We start from the raw sequence: 21,005 nt of genomic DNA, 5'->3' as shown, positions 1-21,005 counted from the left end.
AATATGTTAAACAAACATAGAAAATGCATTCTTTGTATGCATTTACAAAGATTTGGTTTCAAATCCATGTTTCTTTGACCATTTTTACCCAAAACCGAAAATTCCTTCTTTAGAATGAAATTTTTTTTTTTCTTCTTAACTTTAAAACAAATGGTAATGTTTATAAGATATGGAGTACATTATGTATAGATGTATGACATCCCAAGAAGATTATACATTTACTCTAAAATCTGTATTTTTTTTTTTTTGTGGGTATTTTCTGAATTTATAAAATACTTAAAAAAATATAAAAAATCTGATTTTTCCATCTTTACTCTTTCATTATAGTTTGATAAAATGTATAATTGGCTGAAATAGAATCAAAGACTTAGATTCATATATGTAGTACATTATGTCATTTTTTTTCATTATTTAAAAAATTAAATAATGTGTAACTAGTTGTAGAAAATATAAAAATGTTTAAATATTGTTTAGGGCAACTTTGCTAGGTAGTAAATACATGAAATGATGCAATGCATGACATGCATCATAATGTCTGTCGATACTTGTATAAATAATAAATTATTGATGTGTGGATTTGAATATTGTTTAATATATATCTTATATAGTTATCTACTTTTGTTTGGTATTTAGGACGATGCCGCTACAACAAGACATTGGGTGGTCTTATTGTACCAAAATAAACAATAATAGATTGTATACACAGTGCAACTTCTGTGACACCCAACATCTTGGAGGTGGGGTAACTCGGCAAAAAGAGCACATGGCAGGAGGATATGAAAATGTTTCCAAGTGTACAAAGTGCCCTGTAGAGTTAAGCAGGGCAATGCAAAAGCACCTTAAGACATGAAGCGAGAGGAGGACCTAGAGTTGGATTCGGCGATGAAACAATCAAGACATGAAGCAAAAAAGAGCAACAATGGAGAGCCGAGCAATTGATTAGAAGTCAATCAGCTCGACCCAGCCAGGGCCTCGTAGATATTGGTGTTGGCTCCTCTTGTCGTCCATCTCTAAGTAAGGGTAAGCAGCCTGTTGGCCTTAGTAGAGCAACCAGTGTGAAGGGGATGTTTACCGGTTTACAAAGAGTGGTAAGGGTAAGAGAAAGAAGAGCCCAGGATATCGAGACATGGATCCTAATGTCTATAGAGCGAGGATGCTAGCCAACAGAGGATTGAAGAAAGCTTTCAACCCAAAACACTTAGTAAAAGGATAGGCGAGCAATCTCCGAATGGGTCCACAGTTCTATGATTCCACCACATAAGGCCAAAGATCCCCACTTCAAGGCCATGGTAAAGGAGATTCAGCGGTGTGGGAAAAATGTTAAGCCACCCATACCTCATGAGATTGTTGGGCCTTACTTGGATGATATTGTCCAAGAGATGCATGAGTATGTAGAGAGGTTCAAGGAGAAATGGCCACTATATGGAGTGACCATCATGTGTGATGGATGGAGTGGACCAACAAGATTATCCATCATCAATTTTCTTATCTACTTTGATGGAAGGACGATCTTCCACAAGTCGGTCAATGCATCTAGTGAAATCAAAGATGCCAACTACTTGTACAAGTTAATGGATGAAGTTGTGGAGGATATAGGAGAAGAAAATGTTGTCCAAGTAGTAACTGACAATGCAGCAAATTTCAAGAAGGCTGGTCAGTTGCTTATGTTAAAGAGGCAACATCTATTTTGGACACCATGTGCAGCTCATTGCATAGATTTGATGTTCAAGGACATAGGAGAATTGCCCAAGGTCCAAAAGTTGGTTGGTAATGTAAGGAAAATCACCAACTTTATTTACAACCATAGTTGGGTTTTGGCATTGATGAGGAGTTACACACAAGGGGATTTAGTGAGGCCTGCAACAACAAGATTTGCAACAAATTACATTGCAATTGATAGCCTCATTTTCCGAAAGCATGGGCTGCTACAGATGTTCACCTCTACTGAGTGGTTGACTAGCAATTATGCAAAGTCTGAAATTGGGAGATTTGTTCAAGATCTTGTCACCTCCTCAAAGTTTTGGGCTACAATGGGCTGACTTTATAATGTTATGATGCCACTCTTTTGTTTGCTTCGAGAGGTTGATGGGGATAAAGAGCAGGCCATGGGTAAGATGGTAGAGGCCATGGGATGTGTGAAGAGAAAAATACATGAGAATAACCCAACATCAAACAAGAAGTATTTGAAGATTATATCCGATCGATGGGAAAATATGTTGGTTCAAGATGTTCATTGGGCAGGTAATCTTATAAGTATGTGACTTTGGTTTCATTTTAAACACTTAGTAATTAGTAAGTTACTATTTATTTATTTATTATTAGAATTTCTAGGTTTCTAACGATCCATTACAAACCATGTGCAACATATTATTTGAATCCGGATATCCAATACTCCAATGATATAAGGTGTAGACCGGATCTATTGCGTGCCCTAAGGAATGTTGTGAACAGAATGGAGCCAGATGTAACGAAGGCCACACTTGCCATGGATGAGGTTAGAGCTAAATTAGTTGTATAAATGATTGAAACCAAGAATAGAGTGATTGGTGGATGTGGAACTAATATATATATTTTTTTAATACCTCTCTAGGCTAAGTATTTTCCGGAGGCCACTCGTGGTTTTGCTGATAGAATGGCAATCCATGCTAGGAGCACACAACGCCGTAAGTTAGGTTTACCTAATTTATTATATCATTTAAAATTTGTTTTAAGGTTTTGTCTTTTAATATTTCATTTATTATTGCGGTGATTGGTGGCTCAATTATGGGGTACTAGTGCTCACACTTAACCCGAATTACAATTCGAGTATTATCCCGACGGCATCCTCTAGTAGGTGCGAACGTAATCTGGAGTACATTCGGGTTGATACACACCAAACCCGGAATTGTCTCGATTATTCAAAGTTGGAGAAGCTAGTGTATGTCCATTACAACATGAAGTCAAGCTTAAATATTTAGAGTGGAAAGAGAAGGAGATGATGTAGATGTCAACCCAATCGACATCAACCACCTACTTGACGATGAAGATCCAGTTAGAGCATGGATAGAAGATACCGATAAGGTATTGGTGATGGACCAATTAAGTGAGGATCGCCAGACAACCAAACCTGATCCAGTGATAGAGAGCATCATTCAACAGATGGATGAGGATGCAACACAGCCACCATCACAAGATCCTTGTCCTAATGTTGAAGAAAATGAAAGTAGCTCAAGAAGGTTTAGTCGAGGACGAGGTCAGTCATCCGTATGGAGGAACTCAACAACATGTTGATGATGAGGATGAAGACGACGATGGTGATGATGATGGTGATGGTGGTGGTTCTGTTGCTGCTGCTGATGATGATGATGACGATGATGACGATGATGATGATGATGATGATGACGATGATGATGATGGTAGTGGTGGTGGTGGTGGTGGCCATGGTGCTGGAGGTAGTGGTGGTGGCCATGAGGCTTCACAACATCGTGCTGGGGTTTAGTTCACATGTGAGGCAGGATACACACATACTACCCAAGATATGGATCGTGGTCCCGAGCTGCGGCTATAAGACTTACTCGCGGAAGCCGCTAAGGGCGAGTCGCAGCGCTCCCACAATCCATATGATAGTGATGTGCTTATGAGTGGCGTGGAGTCACTTAGCATTAGTTCCGATTATCTTTGGTGCTTCATCGAGGCCATGGGCATTATGCATCGGAGTTCTTCTTCAGCTATGGACATGGGGCTTCGTAGGGTATGGAAGTTATGGATACGGAGAGAATCAAGCATAAGCACAACCTAGTCTTTGTCGTGACATTAGCCACTCGGAGCAGTACACACGATTCTACTATGAGTGGGAGAGTCACTACCATTAGTATTTTGACGGCTCGATGATTGTGCTTATGTTCGGACAGTACACAACATCATCCTAGTCGCTCCTATTGTTAAAGACCCTTACAGACATGACTTTGATCCACCCCGACATTCTTCATGGCAATAGAGTGACTCTACATGTAAGGAATTTCATCTTTTAATCTTTTATAATAATTTCAAAGTGCCGCACTTGTCTGGTTATTGATTATTCACAATTCTTAGTATATATGCATGATATATGACACAAATTGTTTGTTTATATTGTTTTTTGTGTCCAAAAGTGTATTTTCATGTGTATTTTGATCATTTTCTTGCGTTTCTGCACCGATCGATATGCATCTTCGATACGATACGATACGATATGTCTCTTAAAATCGCCTGACCGATACGATACCCGATACCGATACTTAAATCCTTGGATGTGAGAACTAGGAGAAAAGACGGGCTGGCTTATGCAAGGATCTGTAAGCTTTTCCTTCATGAGAATTTCATTGAACATTATCACAATCGTGATTTCGTCTATTTTATTTGGTAAAACGATTTGGACTTTCTCTACTTAAGTGATGTAGGAAACTTCTCAAATAGGTTTAGACACTTACAATAGGGTCACACGTGTTAACAATAGTGCAACCTCTAAGGCTTAACTAGGCACACACGATAATCTAGTGTGGTCTGGTTCGGTTTCGGAGTCCCAAACCCCAAAACCGAAATATGATCCGATATGCTCATATCGGTTTCGATTGGTTCGGCTCAGTTAAGTTGGTCCGGATGCGAATACCTCTAATTGAATCAAATACGAATCGGATGTAATCGTGAATAATCCCTATCCAGATACGAATACTTGTAAACTGATACGGATGCGAATACCTCTAAATGGATCGAATACAAATTGAATCTGGAGAATCCTCTCGCTTCTTCAAAATCCCCTCCCTAATTCGGTTTAAAACCCATTACCCAAAAAAAATACGGTTTAAAGCCCTTTATTTAAGGAGAAAAGCCCTATCCTTCTTCCCACTTTCCCTTTGTTTTTTACTTATTTTTTTCATAATGGAATGGTCATAAGAAACAATAGAAAAAGAAGTTAGAAAAAATCCTATGAAATGCTTTTTTTAGGAGAAAATTGTGGGCCCCTACCCTTCTTCACACTCTTCCGCTTCTTTGCACTTCCTTATTCCACCTCAGCAGTAAAATAGGATATAAAGTCATTTGCTTTTTACTTTTTTTCATTCATAATGGAACTGTTGGGGGTATTTTCAGAAGCTAAATTTTATTTTTTCTTGGGACTCATAAGCAATAACTGCCTTTGAGGGATTAAATAAATCTTTTCAAACTTGAAACTTGTGAATGTAAAACAAATTTAAAACCAACTAAACCTGTAATTAATTTCTTTAACTAGTAGATCTGAGCAAAATCCCCTTTAAAGAATCCCCTATGATATGGGTCCAATTTTAGAGGAAGGGAAAAGAAAATGTGGAGTCTAGTTTCAACTTTCAAGTGCCACTGTTTGGAGCTTGTACACATAAAGAAACAACAGGATATTTGAAGGAACTGCTGAACCAGCATAGAGGTTCTATGAAAGAGCTTTGGAGAATGTTTTCTGATGGAATTCAATATGAAAGAAGTCAAAATCTACATAACTTCTTCTAGGCGCAAGTTACCAGAAGTCCTTTTTTTCCCCCTTTTTTTTTTGGGGGGGGGGGGGGAGGGGAATAGCTTCTAGTTGTCTTATGTCATTTGTACAGGATCTTTTACGGTATAGAATTTTCTATCCATTAATAAGATCTTTGATTTATAAAAAGGAAATTTGTTTCCCAGATCTATAGGTTTTTTTAACATAAATCTAAGATCATTAGCATGTACAATATGTGCTAATTCCATAATTTTTTTGTTCTGATGGTAAATAAACTCAATTACAATTGTTTGCACGGTATTTAGACTAAGCACATCTCCTAGACTTCCTACAGTGCTAATCCTGAAGCACTGAAATCCAGTGGGAGATCAGCTTGCGACAGGATCATAGGAAAAAAGTCAAACCAGAATTGAGAGACACCAGATAACTCGATTTAAACAATTTTGATCAGCTTGAAATTCCAGTCCAACAAACAATACAAAGAATAGATCAAGTCCGTAAAATATGATTTGAATCTAACTATTGGTAAAATGAGAGAATCCTTCTGAGAGTAGGATTCCTAAATTTTATGCCTCTTAAATAGGAATTGAAACTGATATGCAATTGTGGGAAAGAAAAGGTGATCAAGAATCAACCACTTGATCTGTAAGGCTGGAATCACCACCATTACTCCAACCTTGGAATCACCACCAAGGGTTCCTGGAATCACCACAGCAGGGAGCATTCTAAATCAAAACCAAAGGCAGAAGCCAATATTTCATTACACACATTCGTGTACAAGACTGTAGCCCCTTACAAATGTATATAAAAGACTAAAAACAGACTCAAACTCAAAAAAAAAGAAAGACTCAACCATTCCTGAACTGATTTGGTAACTGAAATTGGAATGAAAAAAGTAGAAAACTTTATCCAAAGTAGGAATTGGTGTCCCACATGACAAAAACTCTTATCTTATCTAATTAGTTAGAATCGGTGGCCCACACAACTAAATCTCTATCTAATCTAGGAGGACAAGTTCTATTTAGATAAGACTCTATCCAAACTTTACAAGTAGAGTGATAAACAATAAACAATGAAATAAAACAACTCAAGCTAAACTAAGAAAGTAAATCCCATATTCCTACCTTATACCCAAATTTTAGGCCATTAAAGTGGCCTATTACATTCAACCATTCTTCCCCCCCCCCCCCAAAAAAAAAAAAACAAAGAGGCCTAGTAAAATAAAATTCCATTAAACCTTATAGAACCCAATCCAAAGCTTATTTCCATTAAAAATAAGCTCATTTCTCTGATTTATCTGCATCAATTCTTGGCATATTACAGGTTATTATCATAATATTGTAGGGGGTTTACTTGCCATATAGCTGTTGTAAGAAATTTTGAATTCTTATTAGCAATCTAAATATTAGAGGTCAGGTAGGGAATTGTGCTACCTTGATCTCAGTCTGTTCTCCCCAAACTACTCTTCTTCCTCCTACTACTTAGTATTGCATCTGATATTGAAACATTTTTAATATGCGATTATGAAGGATTTTATTTTACTTCATGATAAATAAAACAGAATATAAAAGAATAATGAAGTAGTTAAAGGAAAAAGGAATTTTTAATAAATATATTACAAATCATACCTCACCCAAAACCGTTTTCTCAATACAACCTTTCACAAATCGTGCAGACTTTACATCATCACTAGACACAAGTGTGGCAGTAATAATGGGTGTACTAATATTTTTGGCTCCATTAATTATTTCTTTGATGCGAGGAACCCCAAGTGTGACATCTGATGCCAAGTTATAGGATCACATGGAATGATTGAAAACCAACAGCTTACAAATCAAAGATTCTAAAACCAGTGAAGCTCCAATAGCCAGTTATGTAAGTCGAAGCAAGATATTATTGTTATATATGGTATACTAATATTAATACTTGATATAAATCATTCAAAATTTACAAACAAAATCTCTATTCTGGAAAAACCATCAAAGTACAAGGAAAAAAAAAATTAAAAAAAAAAGTTTAAACCTATGAAGATGTCTTAACTAGCAAACATAACTAATGGGAATGGCCAAATAAAGGTTCTGTTAAATGATGGAAAACAAAAATATTTTATAAATTTAAAGGATAAATCTGGCTACTAGCAATCTCTAGATAAATGGTGACCTGCTAAGCAACAAACTACCATATTTTAAGCATGCATCCAGTGAAGTTATCACCGATGATATAAAGGTCTGCCAGTCATGATGTCTGGTGTCTAAGAGACTTTGTTTAGGTTATTTAAGCTGGGCCCAGCACATATGTGAGTATGCACGATTTGTTTGATGAATGATATGGTTCTGACTTTGTTGTCTAACAAATGCTACTCCACCAGGTTTGATATTTATCTCAAATAAGGAAAGGAAAACCATTGCTTGTTTTGTTTTGGAAGTCTAACTCTGTCCCATTTCTTGCTTTCTGTCAAGAGAAAGATAGATCCAAGAGCATAACATAGTGAAGTCAGAAAGAACTAAAATAGTAAAAAAAATTCTGTGAAGCCTCCTCAAAGAGACCCTTCTTAATTCTCATAAACCCCTTTAGCATCTAATCATTTTTTAGCGCAAAACAAAGGAGTTACAGAAAAAATTTATAAAACATTCACAAAAGAACAACTAAAAAGACTCTCAACAACCAAAGGTAGAAAATACATGAAGAACTAGATTCTCTATTTCACCTTATATGAATATGTTAGTAATGCATTTGCTGATCCCACAAAATCAGTTGTTATCTTACTTCTTGTCCTTTCCTTCAGCTTATCCAAGAGCTTATTACAAATAGCCCCACATTAAAAGCTTGTCTATTCACCACACTGCCAGCCCCTTTCTTATTCTCATAATGCTTTTCCCCTTCTCTACATATAAACATCTAATCTTGCTGCATCACAACCAAGGATCAAGAACTCAGGTTTTGACCAGATTTCAACCTGACTGAAACCGAGATTTGGTCGAAACCAGGTCAAAAGCTGGTACTTTTTCCCATTGATGGGGAAACCTTGGATTTGGTGCCCAAAAATGTTTTTTTAGGTCTATTTTTTGTATATAGCCTATTTTTTACATTTTAAACACAATCCATGAATTATTTCACCAAAAAATGCTCAAAATGGTACTTGTGGTTATTGACCCAAGTTTACTAATGTACGCACTAATACAAACCGTAAACTGGTATTATAAATATTTAGTTCACATAAATTTAAAGTACAAGAACCCTGAATAATACATATTATCCAAATAAACATTAAGCTGCTCCTTTCTCAATTCTATGCGGAGTTTCTTGGTGGGTCTAATCCACGAGCAGCGTACCACTGAAGATTACGAAGCCGTTCCTCTGAATGCACCACATATGTATCCCATGACATGTTATGGGACCAATTGTTCTCATAGTCCATTATTGCCCATTGATAAGCCCCATCATCAACTTGTCTAAGATGTGAAAACCACTGTAAATTTGAACATTGGAACTTGTGTGATTTCAGGTTCCAGTTCTGTGTCCATGGTTGCCTTGATGTTGTGGGATGTATCTGTTGAGGACGTAGACCAACTCCTCGACACACCTATGGAGGATTCCAGGGAATCTTCTCAGTTTGCTATTCTGGAGTCTGAGGACCCTGCTGGTACCCTGCACCGGAGCTACCTGTGTCGGATCTGCTGACTTGACAGCATGCAAAACCTTTCTATTTCCTCAACCTATTGTAAGTACTATTTATTTATATTGTATATTGTATAATGTTGATCAATTAGAGTTTATAGGGACAAAATAGTAATTTACCTCTGTGGGACCCGCATCCCAAGTGGGGAATCCAGTTCCCAGTAGTTACCCGTGTTTGGATTTCCCCTGATGTCATATGACATCATTTTATAGTTAGAAGAAGCTAATTAATTAGATAATTCTAAGTAGAATCAATTTTAGGAATTAATTTAGAAATCAAGTTTTTGGTTAATTAAACAAACAAACCTTAATTAAACCACTATATATATCTAAGTCATTTATACTATTCACAAATCTCAAAACATAAGAATCGATCCAGCATCAAGAACCTTAGAGGAGAAAGTAGATGGAAGGAGGAAAGAGGAGATGAAGAAGGGAAAAGAGAGGGCTATACATGGGGTTTTGATTCTACACCTGAAATTGAAGCTTTGGAGTTCAATTGGACACTTTGCTGCATATTTCAAAGTTGTTTACACATTGATTTCACTGCTGTACTCAGGTAAGTAGAAATTTCTGCTGTTCTCATCTTGTTCTTCTCCAATCTTCAATCCTAAATAACTCCTATACCCTAATCAGCCATTAAAGCTTAGAAATTTTATGTTTAATAGACCAATTTCAATATATAAACCCTATATTGAACCAAATTTGGATTCAGGTGTGACTGTGACCTGAAAGTTGCATCTTAGGAACCCAATTCCTAGCTGAATTGTTCAATTTATGAACCCTAGGTTACTAATTGGGGTTAATCTCTTAAAACCCCCAAATTAATGTTGGTTTTTGAAATTAATTTATTAAGATTGGATTGACCCACCTTAGAATAGGTTTAAAACATGAAATTTGGACCTTGCATGTCAAGATCCAGGGGTTACAAACAAAAACCCCAATTCTGACTTTTGGACTGGATGGAGTTGCAGGCCTGCAACCGGTCGACCGTAGGGCCTGGACTTTGAATCCGGTTCAGTGTTTTTACCCCAATTTGCCCCCCAATGCTTGGGTTTTGACCTAGGACTCTTCCTAATCCTAATCTATGATGTTTTGTGTTATTTTAGGACTGTATAAATCTGTTCTTGAGTGTTTTGTCTGGACTATTGGAGTTTTGCTGGCCTAGACTAGTCTATCATATCAGGTAAGGGAATTTTGACTTTATTTTTGGTGTATTTATTGACTTAATTATATCTTGTTGAGTATGCCATGACATGCATCATAATTATGACTCAGTTCATGTAGTTTTATAGCTTTATATTATTTGCATTTGTTGCATGTGAATTATGATGCATCGGCATACTGCATTGCATTGTCACTTACTTTGGAATTATGTGAATAGTGTTGATATACTTGTTAACTTGCAATTATTCTATCTGATACATATACCATCATGATAGACTGCATTGGGTTAGGATTTTCATTGCCCAGTACTACGTCCCTTACCAACAGGGGAAGAGGTGTTGGATAACCCGTGGTAGGTCCGAAGGGTAAATTCCGGAATGCCATTCATTGTCCCATGTTACCGTAGAACACTCAGGTGTGGGAATAAACAGTAGAGTTAGTCACTGGGGGTCCGTTAGCGTTAGATGTATAATGCCTGAGCTGCCCGGTCTCCACCATAGTAGAATGCTTTCGCTCGAGTGACCGACGTCTGGTTATGTGTTTCCGGGACCGAGGCTAGTATTCTATTACAGTAGTACTTATACCTCATGTGACCTAGTATCCATGTTAAGAGCATGCTTGCTTAGGGCATTCATCATGGACTATTTGTATGTGTTTGCATGCTTTTCCTTACTGGGCTCAATGGAGCTCACCCCTGTGGATCCTCATATTTTTCAAATGATATTGTTGCTGCTTCTGTGGGAATCTCTTCTTCTCAGGATACTCCTTCAGCTTTTGGAATTGATACTCCTCTCGTGGTGGAGCATGATGCCTCGTGCTCGTGCGATGACTGCGCTTTCTCTTGAGTTATCTGCTAGATCAAGCTTCCTCCTCTTTTTTGTTATACACTTTTGTACATAGACTTGTGTAGATAAGTCTTTTTGTTTTAGATTACTGTTGTGTGGATCAACCTTGTAACTCACTTCTCTTTTATATATATATATCACAGCTTATCACTAGTTTTCCTTTATTACTGTCTTAATTCTATATTTAAATTGCTTCCGCTGCATTTAAATTTTGTATTTGTGAATATGATTGCGAATATAGTACTGCACTTGCGATCCTGGTGGGTTTAATGGATGCCAGAGACATCCAGTCACACTTGGCCCTTATAAACCGGGCCAGGGTGTGACATAAGATATCCCAATCAAGGGAAGGGCTCACCGAGACTGTAAGAAGGTGGAGTCGGCAAACATGACTAGGATGAATACTCGAAGATATTGTCAACAAGAGATGACCTAGCACCTGACCCATCTCCTATTTATTATGTATTTTTTATAATTTCAGCAATCATTTTTTTAAATTTAAAAAATGTAAATAAATAAATAAAAACAGAAAAAAAAATTTGAAACCATCACGCCGTAGATCGGCCAATGGTTTTTTATATATATTAAATTGATCATCATCCAACATATATAACACATTTTTTTCAAATATATGTTGTAGGAAAATAGCATTTATGAAATAACACATTTTTTTCACCAAACTGGGTTTCTTTCATTAGGAATAAGTCTAGGGTTGGGTTACATACATGATGGGCCTTTGATCCCATGGGTTTCTAATGTAATAGGCCACTTTTATGGGCCTAAAATATGGGTAAATAGGTTGCATACGGGATTAGTTCCCATACTTAGTTTTATTTCCATACTTAGCTTTTTATTTGGTGTTTTAAATTGAACCGGTTCAACTAATGGTTCAATTTAAGTGATTTTATCAGTTTATATTTTAGTTGTTTAGTTGGGCTAGATTAGGACTCTATTTTGAGTCTATTTCAGTTTCCTAGTCAGTTTAAGTTAGTTTCCTAGTCAGTTTAAGTTAGCTAGTAGGTTAGGGATAGGGTTAGGGCTTTCCTTTTTAGTGTCTAAGTCTATTTTTGAGTCTTCTATATAAGTTTGTAAGGGAGGCCAGCATTGGATACGAATTTGATTAATAAAAATTAGCTATATGCTTGCTACCATTGCTGCTGCTCTTTGTGAGTGTATATCCTTGTGGATCTCAAGGTGGATAGGGTAGGTGGACTCCTGCGACTCCTTGCATCGAGATGATCAGGAGGTCTCTTCAATTTTCAAGCTGCTGCCTTTGAATTCTTCAAACCAGTAAGTTTGATTCAAAGTTTCTGTTTACACCTTCTATTTCTTACCCTCTAACCTAGACCTACCCTCTTTCCATCAATCCCATTCAGATCATTAAACCAGCCTTCCATCCCCCTCCATTAAACCTGCAACAAGTAAGAAGTTCTGCAACTATTCTTCTTCCTTCTAGAAGGTCACATACAAGGTGATTTTTGAGATCTACCAAACCAGCCATCCGATTAAACTCAGATTTTCACCATACCTCTATTAACCCTAATTTGGGAAGTGATTCAAATTTGACCAAATTCCTGTGGCCTGATTTGAATATATTCTCATATTTCCCATTCTGCCCCTACCTCCATTAAAGCACAGTTTCAGACCTTCAACCATAATCGATTCTGATTTCATGCTCAGAATAAGTAGTTGATTTCATGACATGTTAATTCTGAAATCAGTAACCTAATCATATCTCTTAACCCTAGTTCCAATACCCTATATACCATAATACCCTCACTCCTACCCTAACTAGGATTCCTCCATAACTTCAAATCTGTCCATCAGCTTCAAACCAAACTTTCAGCATACATCCCTTCCATCATTATTGACACTCGATCCAAGTTTCATCAGACCCCCACCACCCTAAACCCTAGAATCCCCTTCTCCTACCTCCATTAGGAATTGTCTCAAATAACCTTATCTTGCTGTCCAACTCATCTAACCTACTTCCATTCACTCAAACATCATAAAACCTATACCATTAGACTTCCCTACACCTGCCTATCATTACCATATAAGACAACCCTAACCTAAACCTAACTTTAACCCTAATTTTGACCTAAAACCTCAATTCTGCCTCCATCGAACCAGCAGTTCTACAGATCCTGGTTGAACTGGCTCCTAGTAGGTCTCCTACCTATCTAGGACTACATTAGAGGAAGCTCCATCTATCTTAGGGATGAGGCAGATGAAGGTTTGATTGATCTGGGCAAGTAGGCTGGGTTTCAAGAAGAAGCTACGGATAGCTTTGAAGAGATGTCCTTTGATAGAGTCCCAGCAACTAAGGAAGAAGCCCATACTGAAGCCATCAGGCCCAAGGGGCCTTGTTGGATTTGTGGGAGAGGATCACCTTGGAGATTTCCTCATCCAAACGGACGGCAAGGAGAGAGTTTGCCAGGAAGGGGGGGCAAACTTATCAATGAGGTCAGGGGGAAGGGGGAGGGGGGGGAGGGAGGGGTTGAAGAGGGAGGAAAAGAAGGAGATGGTTGACCGAGGTGAGAGGAGACTCGTCGGGAGCGAGGAGCAAGGTGATGGAGTTGGAATTTAGCCTGGCTCTCAAGGAGCGGTGAATGTAAACCCATCTAGATTATCAGCAATGGAACTGAAACAAGTTCTAAGCTTTTCTGGCTAGAGATGGAGCGGTGATCCAAGCTATCGTTGAGGAACGATGGAGAAGAAGAGATGGAGATCTGAAGAAGAATCGCCAGCTATGCAACGAGAAATGATTCTACCGCAGCAGTTGTGATAGGAGCCAGAGGATGAACCCCACAGGTCAAGGATGGGGAATCACAGTGAACTCGGCCTCACGATGATAGTTGGAGGAGTACAGAAGTGATAAGAAAAATGCAGACAGAATCGCTGCAATGCTGCAAGCATCACATGACCAATGGCACCGGAGAGTTAGAACCTTTCTTGATGTGCTGTGGAATTCCTTTGCAATCCCAAACACAGGTGATGTGTGGCAGCAGCAAGAACAGAGGAGTTTGAGATCCTCAAGCTGATCCATGAATTGAAGCTGCTTAAGCACATCTTGGTGAATGGTGGTTTTGGTGATCGCAGGGACCAGCTAGAGAGTGAGATCTGGGAAATGGAACAAAAAAACAGAGAAAGAAGATCGATCCACTCTTCAAGCTTTCCCTGAGAAGAAAACCAAACCCCTGAAACCCTCTTTCTTCCCCCAAAATATTCTCTCTTCACACCCTTTTTTCTTTTTTGACTCTCTCGAATCTCTCTCCTCTCATGGTTTCGCTCTCCCTTTCCTCACCATCTCTGTCTCTTCATTTTGAAACCCCAAGAAAATCGAACCCTAAGACCAAAAAACAAAAAAACGAAGAATGAGATGGGAGTTGCAGAAAATCTTGACAATAGAACTTGATTTACCAAGAAATTTGTTCAAATGCTAGACAAATCACATCATGTGTAATTAGAATAACAGCGATTTCTTTTGTTCCTTTTGTTCTAATCCATTCACTGCTATATTAATCCTTCCAGTCTTCTTTCGCTCTCACTCCCAAACCCTAGCCTCGGTCGCCGACCTTCAGAAGCAACTCAGATCAGATAATCAAAGCTTTCGGTCATTTTATCTTGATTTTCAATTTCTGGTTTGAGTGTTACATGAGTTTCGGATCTCCTTCTTACCTTGCTCATCACCCACTGCAAACCCTCTTTCTCTCCTCCTTTTCTTCTTTTTCTCTGCCCGCAAACAGGGCGAGGTGCTGGGACGACAAAAGGAAGATCATCGAGCGATCGATCAGATTTGCAGGTTAGGGTATTTTTGGGACATGGAAGGTAGCAGAGATGATAGATTGAGTTAGCATTTCATTAAGGGTAAAAGATTAAATTCGTTAAGGGCAAAACGGTAGCATCAACCTAACAAGGGTATTAAAAATCCAATTTTCAAATTAAGCCGTTACCTAACCTTAAAACACTAATGGGCTGAGCGTAATGAAGTTTGGAAAGTGGGGGAGGTTTGGGTATTTGTAAGAAAGACGGGAGATCTGTGTATTTAAAGCATAGGTCAGGGTAGGTCAGTGTAATTTACTCAAAAAAAATGAAAATTTACAGAATCATTCTCGTTTTCCATTAAGAATTCAGCAAGTCAAACAACCCTAATTTCAACTCTACAACTCAAGTCACCTAAACTCAACTAAGCCTCATCCCAACTAAATGAGGAAGGCTACATGGATCCTATTTTGTCATTCAAACCTATTCAAAGCCAAAATTCTTGTTGGCCCTAATCCATGAATTTCTTTTCTTACTACTTCTCCTGAAGTCATTTAATACCCACTCCTTGCTCTTTTAGCTTCCCCAATCTGAATCATGTCACCCCTCCCTACTGGTGCAATCCTAACGTAACAAAGTAACAACAATATTAACAGATGTCCAATGCTAAATAAACATCGGGATGAATCCATTTCCAACGAACTGTGAAGAAGTATTGGTGCTTGTAGGATTTTACTTGTTCCCATTGTTAATTTTACAAAAAGCCCACAAAATTCAAAAACTCAGACATGCATCAAGCCATCAACTATTTTCCCTAAAACCTCTAGTAAAATATGTAAATATGCTTATGCAGGCAGGTTGGTGCTTATTAGATTTGTCTTAGAGGCTTCTTATATCTACTGGTCTGGTATTTATGGGCTCTCGCAAGCAACCATCAAGTCCTTGGAATCTCTGTTAGCCTCTTTCCTTTGAAAGGGAGCTGAATCCTCAAGATTCCTCCATCCCATTAGATGGGCTTCAGTGTGCCTCCCAAAAAAGGAGGGTGGTCTGGGCATAAGAAGAATAAAAAATGTCAACATGGCCAGTATTATCAAGCTGATCTCGAAGATAGCCTCAAAAAAGAAGACCATTTGGGTTGATTGGGTTTATTCGAGTCTTCTCCGTCAAGACTCCATTTGGACTGCTTCTTTCTTTGCTGATGCTTCTTGGGTTTGGCGTAAGATCCTTGAATCCCGCCACCTTGTCCTTCATTCCATCCACTCCCACATTGGTGACGGTCTCTCCACTTCCCTTTGGTTGGATCACTGGCACCCTAAGGGAATATTATTACATCTTGTCACCCCAAGGACGATCTATGCTTCAGGTCTTCATAGGCTGGTTCTTGTTGCGGACATTCTCCATCAGGGTGATTGGGCCCCCCCTACCTCTTCCCTGCCTCTTTCTCTTATTTGGAATGATCTTCAGTCCATCCAAAGAAGAATGCCTTCTAGGGGCGATTGTGTCTCTTGGACAGCAAACAGCTTGCTGAAATTCTCTTCCAAGGCAGCTTGGAATCTTATCCGGTTCAAAGGCTTGACGGCTGTTTGGAGGAACCTCCTCTGGTTCAAGCATCACATTCCTCGCCATTGCTTCACTGCCTGGAGAGTTTTCACCAACTGTCTTCCTATACAAGCTTTCCTCCGCAGACGTCAGACCCAGGTTTCCAATGCCTGCTGCCTTTATTGGAGCACTATTGAAGACTCGGCTCATCTGTTCTTTGATTGCCCTACCTCTAGGGCCATCTGGAAAGGTATTCTGTCCAAGTGCTGGCCTGCTCAAAGAAGAATTCTCCTTTTCTCTAGAGAATGGATTTGGGTTGATATGACCTTCTGTGGATCCTCTATCTGCGACCCTGTGGGGAAGATGGCTTTTTGTGCTGCCCTCAACCATATTTGGATGGAGCGTAATATCAAGAAATGGACCTCCGATTCTCGTTCCTATCAACAGATTTGGGATTCCATTTCCTTTGAAATCTCCTCCAAATTATTGTCAGCCCCTCCCTCTGTTTGTACTGACACCCCAAGGAACAAACTTATTGTTATATCCTGGGGTCTCCCTAATGTTTCTTTTACTGCTCCAGTTCCCTCTAGCTGAAGCTTTGCTCAGCCATGGGCTTCTGTATTTTCCCCCCTTGGGGGGCCCCTTGTTTTCTTTTCTTACGTTGGTAATGATTTCTTTTATTCACCCAAAAAAAAAAAATGTAAATATGCATCCCTATAGTATCAATGCATGTAGCTTGTGGCTTGCACAACATTTCCTAAGTTCTCTTAAACAGACGTCAAAAGTACATTGATACAGATTTTCAATACATGATTCCAATTTGTAAAAGATAGAAACAAATCCAAGGACAATCCAACCTTTGCAAGAAATTCAGAAGGTTTTATCCGAGTAAAAACAACAAAAACATGCAAAAAAAACTGTTTTGACTATGTATAAACCAGAAGTAGCCTTGGGAAGGGGGAAGCTGATGTGTTCTAATTCTTGTAAGATAAGGTTGACAGCATGCACTATAATTTCTGTAAGGGAAAAGATTAGGATGTTGAATATGACAACAGATATCAAGAATAAAGGATACTCATGCTAGCAACTCCGGCAAAGTGGAAAGTTTTTAATGTCATCTGGGTCCCTGGTTCTCCTATACTTTGTGCTCCAATTGCTCCAATTGCAGTTCCAGCTTCAATTCTTTTTTTATGGTAACGAGAAATGCTGGTCTCTAGCAAAACCTATAACATGAAAAAAAAATATAATCAATATACAATGCAAAGGATAAAAATACTTTTAAATATCGGCAATAACCATGAAGTATATGATAAGTTACAGATCAAATACTTGAAGAAGCATCAAATTGGTATGGTACCAACTAAAGCTAGAAAAAAGAGAAGCTACAAGCTTTAATTGAGAAATAAAGCAGGGATGTGATAGAGGATAACTTTCTACTATAATACTACTAATTCAGGATACTAAGAAATCCTATCAGAATCCTGCTGGTATGAGAACAAGAACCCTGAGACTATAAAGGAACATCCTCAACCTAAATTTGTTTTGTATAAAGTGGTTATGGTTCTGAGATGGGGTTTTCTATTTATTTGGAGGTTTTTCAGTTTGCAGTTCTCTTTTTGATACCCTAAGAAGACCTTGACCCTTCAGTTAAAAATAAAAGTTTTATCACAATTCCATATCAAGAACCAACCCCAAACTCTAAACAGTCAAATTGTAATATTGTAGAAGCAGTAAGCTACCTAAACCTTGGTTTCTTTTCATCCTCTCCCATCATCAATCATTAATTTTGCAAACCAAACTGATTCAAGTTGCTCACCTCAACCATGTAGACCTAGGGGCAGTTTTCAAAACACAAGTGTATTGCTACTGTAAATAAAACCAGATTTAATGGAGAAGATGGAGAGGAAGAAGATGAAGAAGAAGAGAAGTGGCTGTAATCCTTTGGGGAGAACCATCGAATGAAATTGTTCTCCTCTCTTCACCAATATTATTAATAATAGGATAGATATAACACACAAGAGAAATTCCCAAATTGCCCCGGACTAACAACTCTCATCTTCTAGTTACTGTTCACGAGAACAGAGTACAGTACTGTTTATGACACTGTTCACGAAAATAGTGTACGGTACTATCCACGACATTGTTCACGTAAACAGTACCCAAAGCACATTAACGCTCCCCCTCAAGCTGGAGCATAGATGTTAATCATGCCCAGCTTGTCACAAATATAATCAATTCTCACACTTCCCAAGGACTTCGTAAAAATATCAGCAAGTTGCTCCCCTGTACGAACATGTTGTGGAGCAATAAAACCTTCTTGTAGTTTCTCTCGAACAAAATGGCAATCAACCTCTATATGCTTCGTCCTCTAATGAAACATAGGATTGGAAGCTATATGGATAGCAGCTTGATTATCACACCACAGCTGTATAGGTAACTCCTTCGTAAATTTCAACTCAGTCAACAATTGCTTCATCCACATCAGCTCGCAAGTAACCTGTGCCATAGCCCGATACTCAGCCTCCGTACTAGATCTTGCTACTACTGGCTGTTTCTTGCTCTTCCAGGACACCAAATTTCCCCCCACAAAGACACAATACCCAGTGGTAGACCTCCTATCCACAGGAGAACCAGCCCAATCAGCATCATAAAATCCATCAACACGTCCATGACCATGATCAGTGTAGAGTAGACCACGACCTGGAGCTTTCTTGAGGTATCTCAGAATTCGAATCACAGCATCCCAATGTGACGTCCTACGAGAGGACAGAAATTGACTAATTACACTAACCGGAAAGGCAATATCCGGTCGAGTCACAGTGAGATAATTTAATTTTCCAACAAGTCTTCTATATTTTCCCGGATCATCAAGAGCATCACCACTATCAGCTCTCAACTTCAAATTTGGGTCCATTGGAGTATCCAAAGGTTTAGACCCAAGCATACCTGTTTCGGAAAGCAGGTTAAGAACATATTTCCTCTGGGACAGAGAAATACCTTTACTAGACTGAGCTACCACAACTCCAAGAAAGTACTTCAACTTACCAAGATCCTTGGTCTGAAATTTACACTGCAAATGTAACTTAAGCTGCTTAATGCCTTCAACATCATCATCAGTGATGACTATATCATCTACATATACCACCAAAAATATCCTGCCAACCTTGCTATGCCTGCAGAACACCGAATGATCACTGCCACATCGAGTCATCCCAAATTCCAGAACAAAATCTGAAAATCTCCCAAACCAGGCCCTGGGAGATTGTTTCAAACCATACAACGACTTCTTAAGTTTGCACACTAAACCAGACTCCCCCTGAGCAACAAACCCAGGAGGTTGCTCCATATAAACTTCCTCATGGAGATCACCATGAAGAAAAGCATTCTTCATGTCCAACTGAAAAAGAGGCCAATGATGGGATGCGGCAAGAGAGATCAAAAGACGAACAGATGCAAGCTTGGCAACAGGGGAAAAGGTATCAAGATAATCAACTCTATAAACCTGTGTATAACCTTTGGCAACTAAGCGTGCCTTCAAACGAGCCAAAGAACCATCAGGGTTCACTTTAACCACATATACCCACCGACAACCAACAGCCTTCTTGCCAGCAGGTAACGGTACCAAGTCCCAAGTGTGATTTTCAGCCTAGGCAGCCAATTCCTCCTCCACAGCTGTCCTCCAGCCAGAGTGTGATAATGCCTCTGAAACAGACTTAGGGGTAGAATAAGACTCAACAGTAGAGAGACAAGCAGTAAAATTAGTAGATAAGCCTGTATAAGAAACAAAATGAGACAAAGGATGTTGAGTACAACTACGAACACCCTTACGAAGAGCAATGGGAATATCAAGATCAGAAGAAGGAATACTTAACTGAGGAATAGGATCCGCAGGCGAAGTTGAAGTTGGAGGATCAGTAGAAACCGAGGGTGCTGTATCATCTCGAGGACGCCGAACAAATGTAAACCGAGCAGGAGGACAGGAAGGTTGAACAGGAGGAGGCGGAAGCGGAGGTGGTGGAGACAAGCAACAGCCGGTTGACCATGAGAAATAGTACGTTGCACCACATATAAAGGAAGATCCTCATCCAACTCCGAGGAAGCAAAAGATGTATCATCATAAGCAGTGGACTCAAAAAAGTTTATTTTGGGTGAATAAAAATTTCATTACTAAAAGCAGCCCTCAAATAGGAGGGAAGAAACAAGAGACAAGGACTAGCAGAAAAGGCTCAAACAACGGAGCCCGCTGGCATAAGGGTGATAGAAGTAAGGCCCCAGAATACAACAATGGGTCTGTTCCTTGGGGTGTCAATACAAGTAGAGGGAGCAGCTAAACTAATTTTAGTTTTGATTTCAAAAGAGATGGAATCCCAAATCTGGTTGGTAGATCTCTATTTGGAGGTCTATTTCCTAAGATTTCTCTCCATCCAAATGTGGTTGATAGTCACCGAGAAAGCCAATCTCCCAATCATATCACAAATAGTAGAGCCACCAAAAGCCATATCAACCCAAATCCACTCACGATCAAAAGGAAG

General features: G+C 38.9%; 1 protein-coding gene across 4 annotated transcripts in view; it reads right to left on the bottom strand.

Moving 5' to 3' along the window:
* The window catches only part of LOC122670399 (DNA-directed RNA polymerase III subunit 1), a 164,311-nt gene that overhangs the window by 41,789 nt on the left and 101,517 nt on the right, over positions 1–21,005 (bottom strand). For all 4 annotated transcript variants that reach the window (XR_006334207.1, XM_043867279.1, XM_043867260.1 and 1 more), the window contains exons 20-21: positions 17,549–17,696; positions 7,108–7,259 (exon numbers count right to left, since the gene is read on the bottom strand). Coding sequence is in view for 3 of the 4 variants with exons in the window: in XM_043867279.1 (XP_043723214.1) it covers positions 7,108–7,259; positions 17,549–17,696 (300 nt within the window). In the remaining variant the exon portion in view is untranslated. The remainder of the gene's footprint in view (positions 1–7,107; positions 7,260–17,548; positions 17,697–21,005) is intronic.

Source organism: Telopea speciosissima, chromosome 1, assembly GCF_018873765.1.
Source record: "Telopea speciosissima isolate NSW1024214 ecotype Mountain lineage chromosome 1, Tspe_v1, whole genome shotgun sequence".
NCBI lineage: Eukaryota > Viridiplantae > Streptophyta > Magnoliopsida > Proteales > Proteaceae > Telopea > Telopea speciosissima.
The sequence above is the reverse complement of the archived record's forward strand: the minus strand, read 5'-3'. Positions and strand labels throughout refer to the sequence as shown.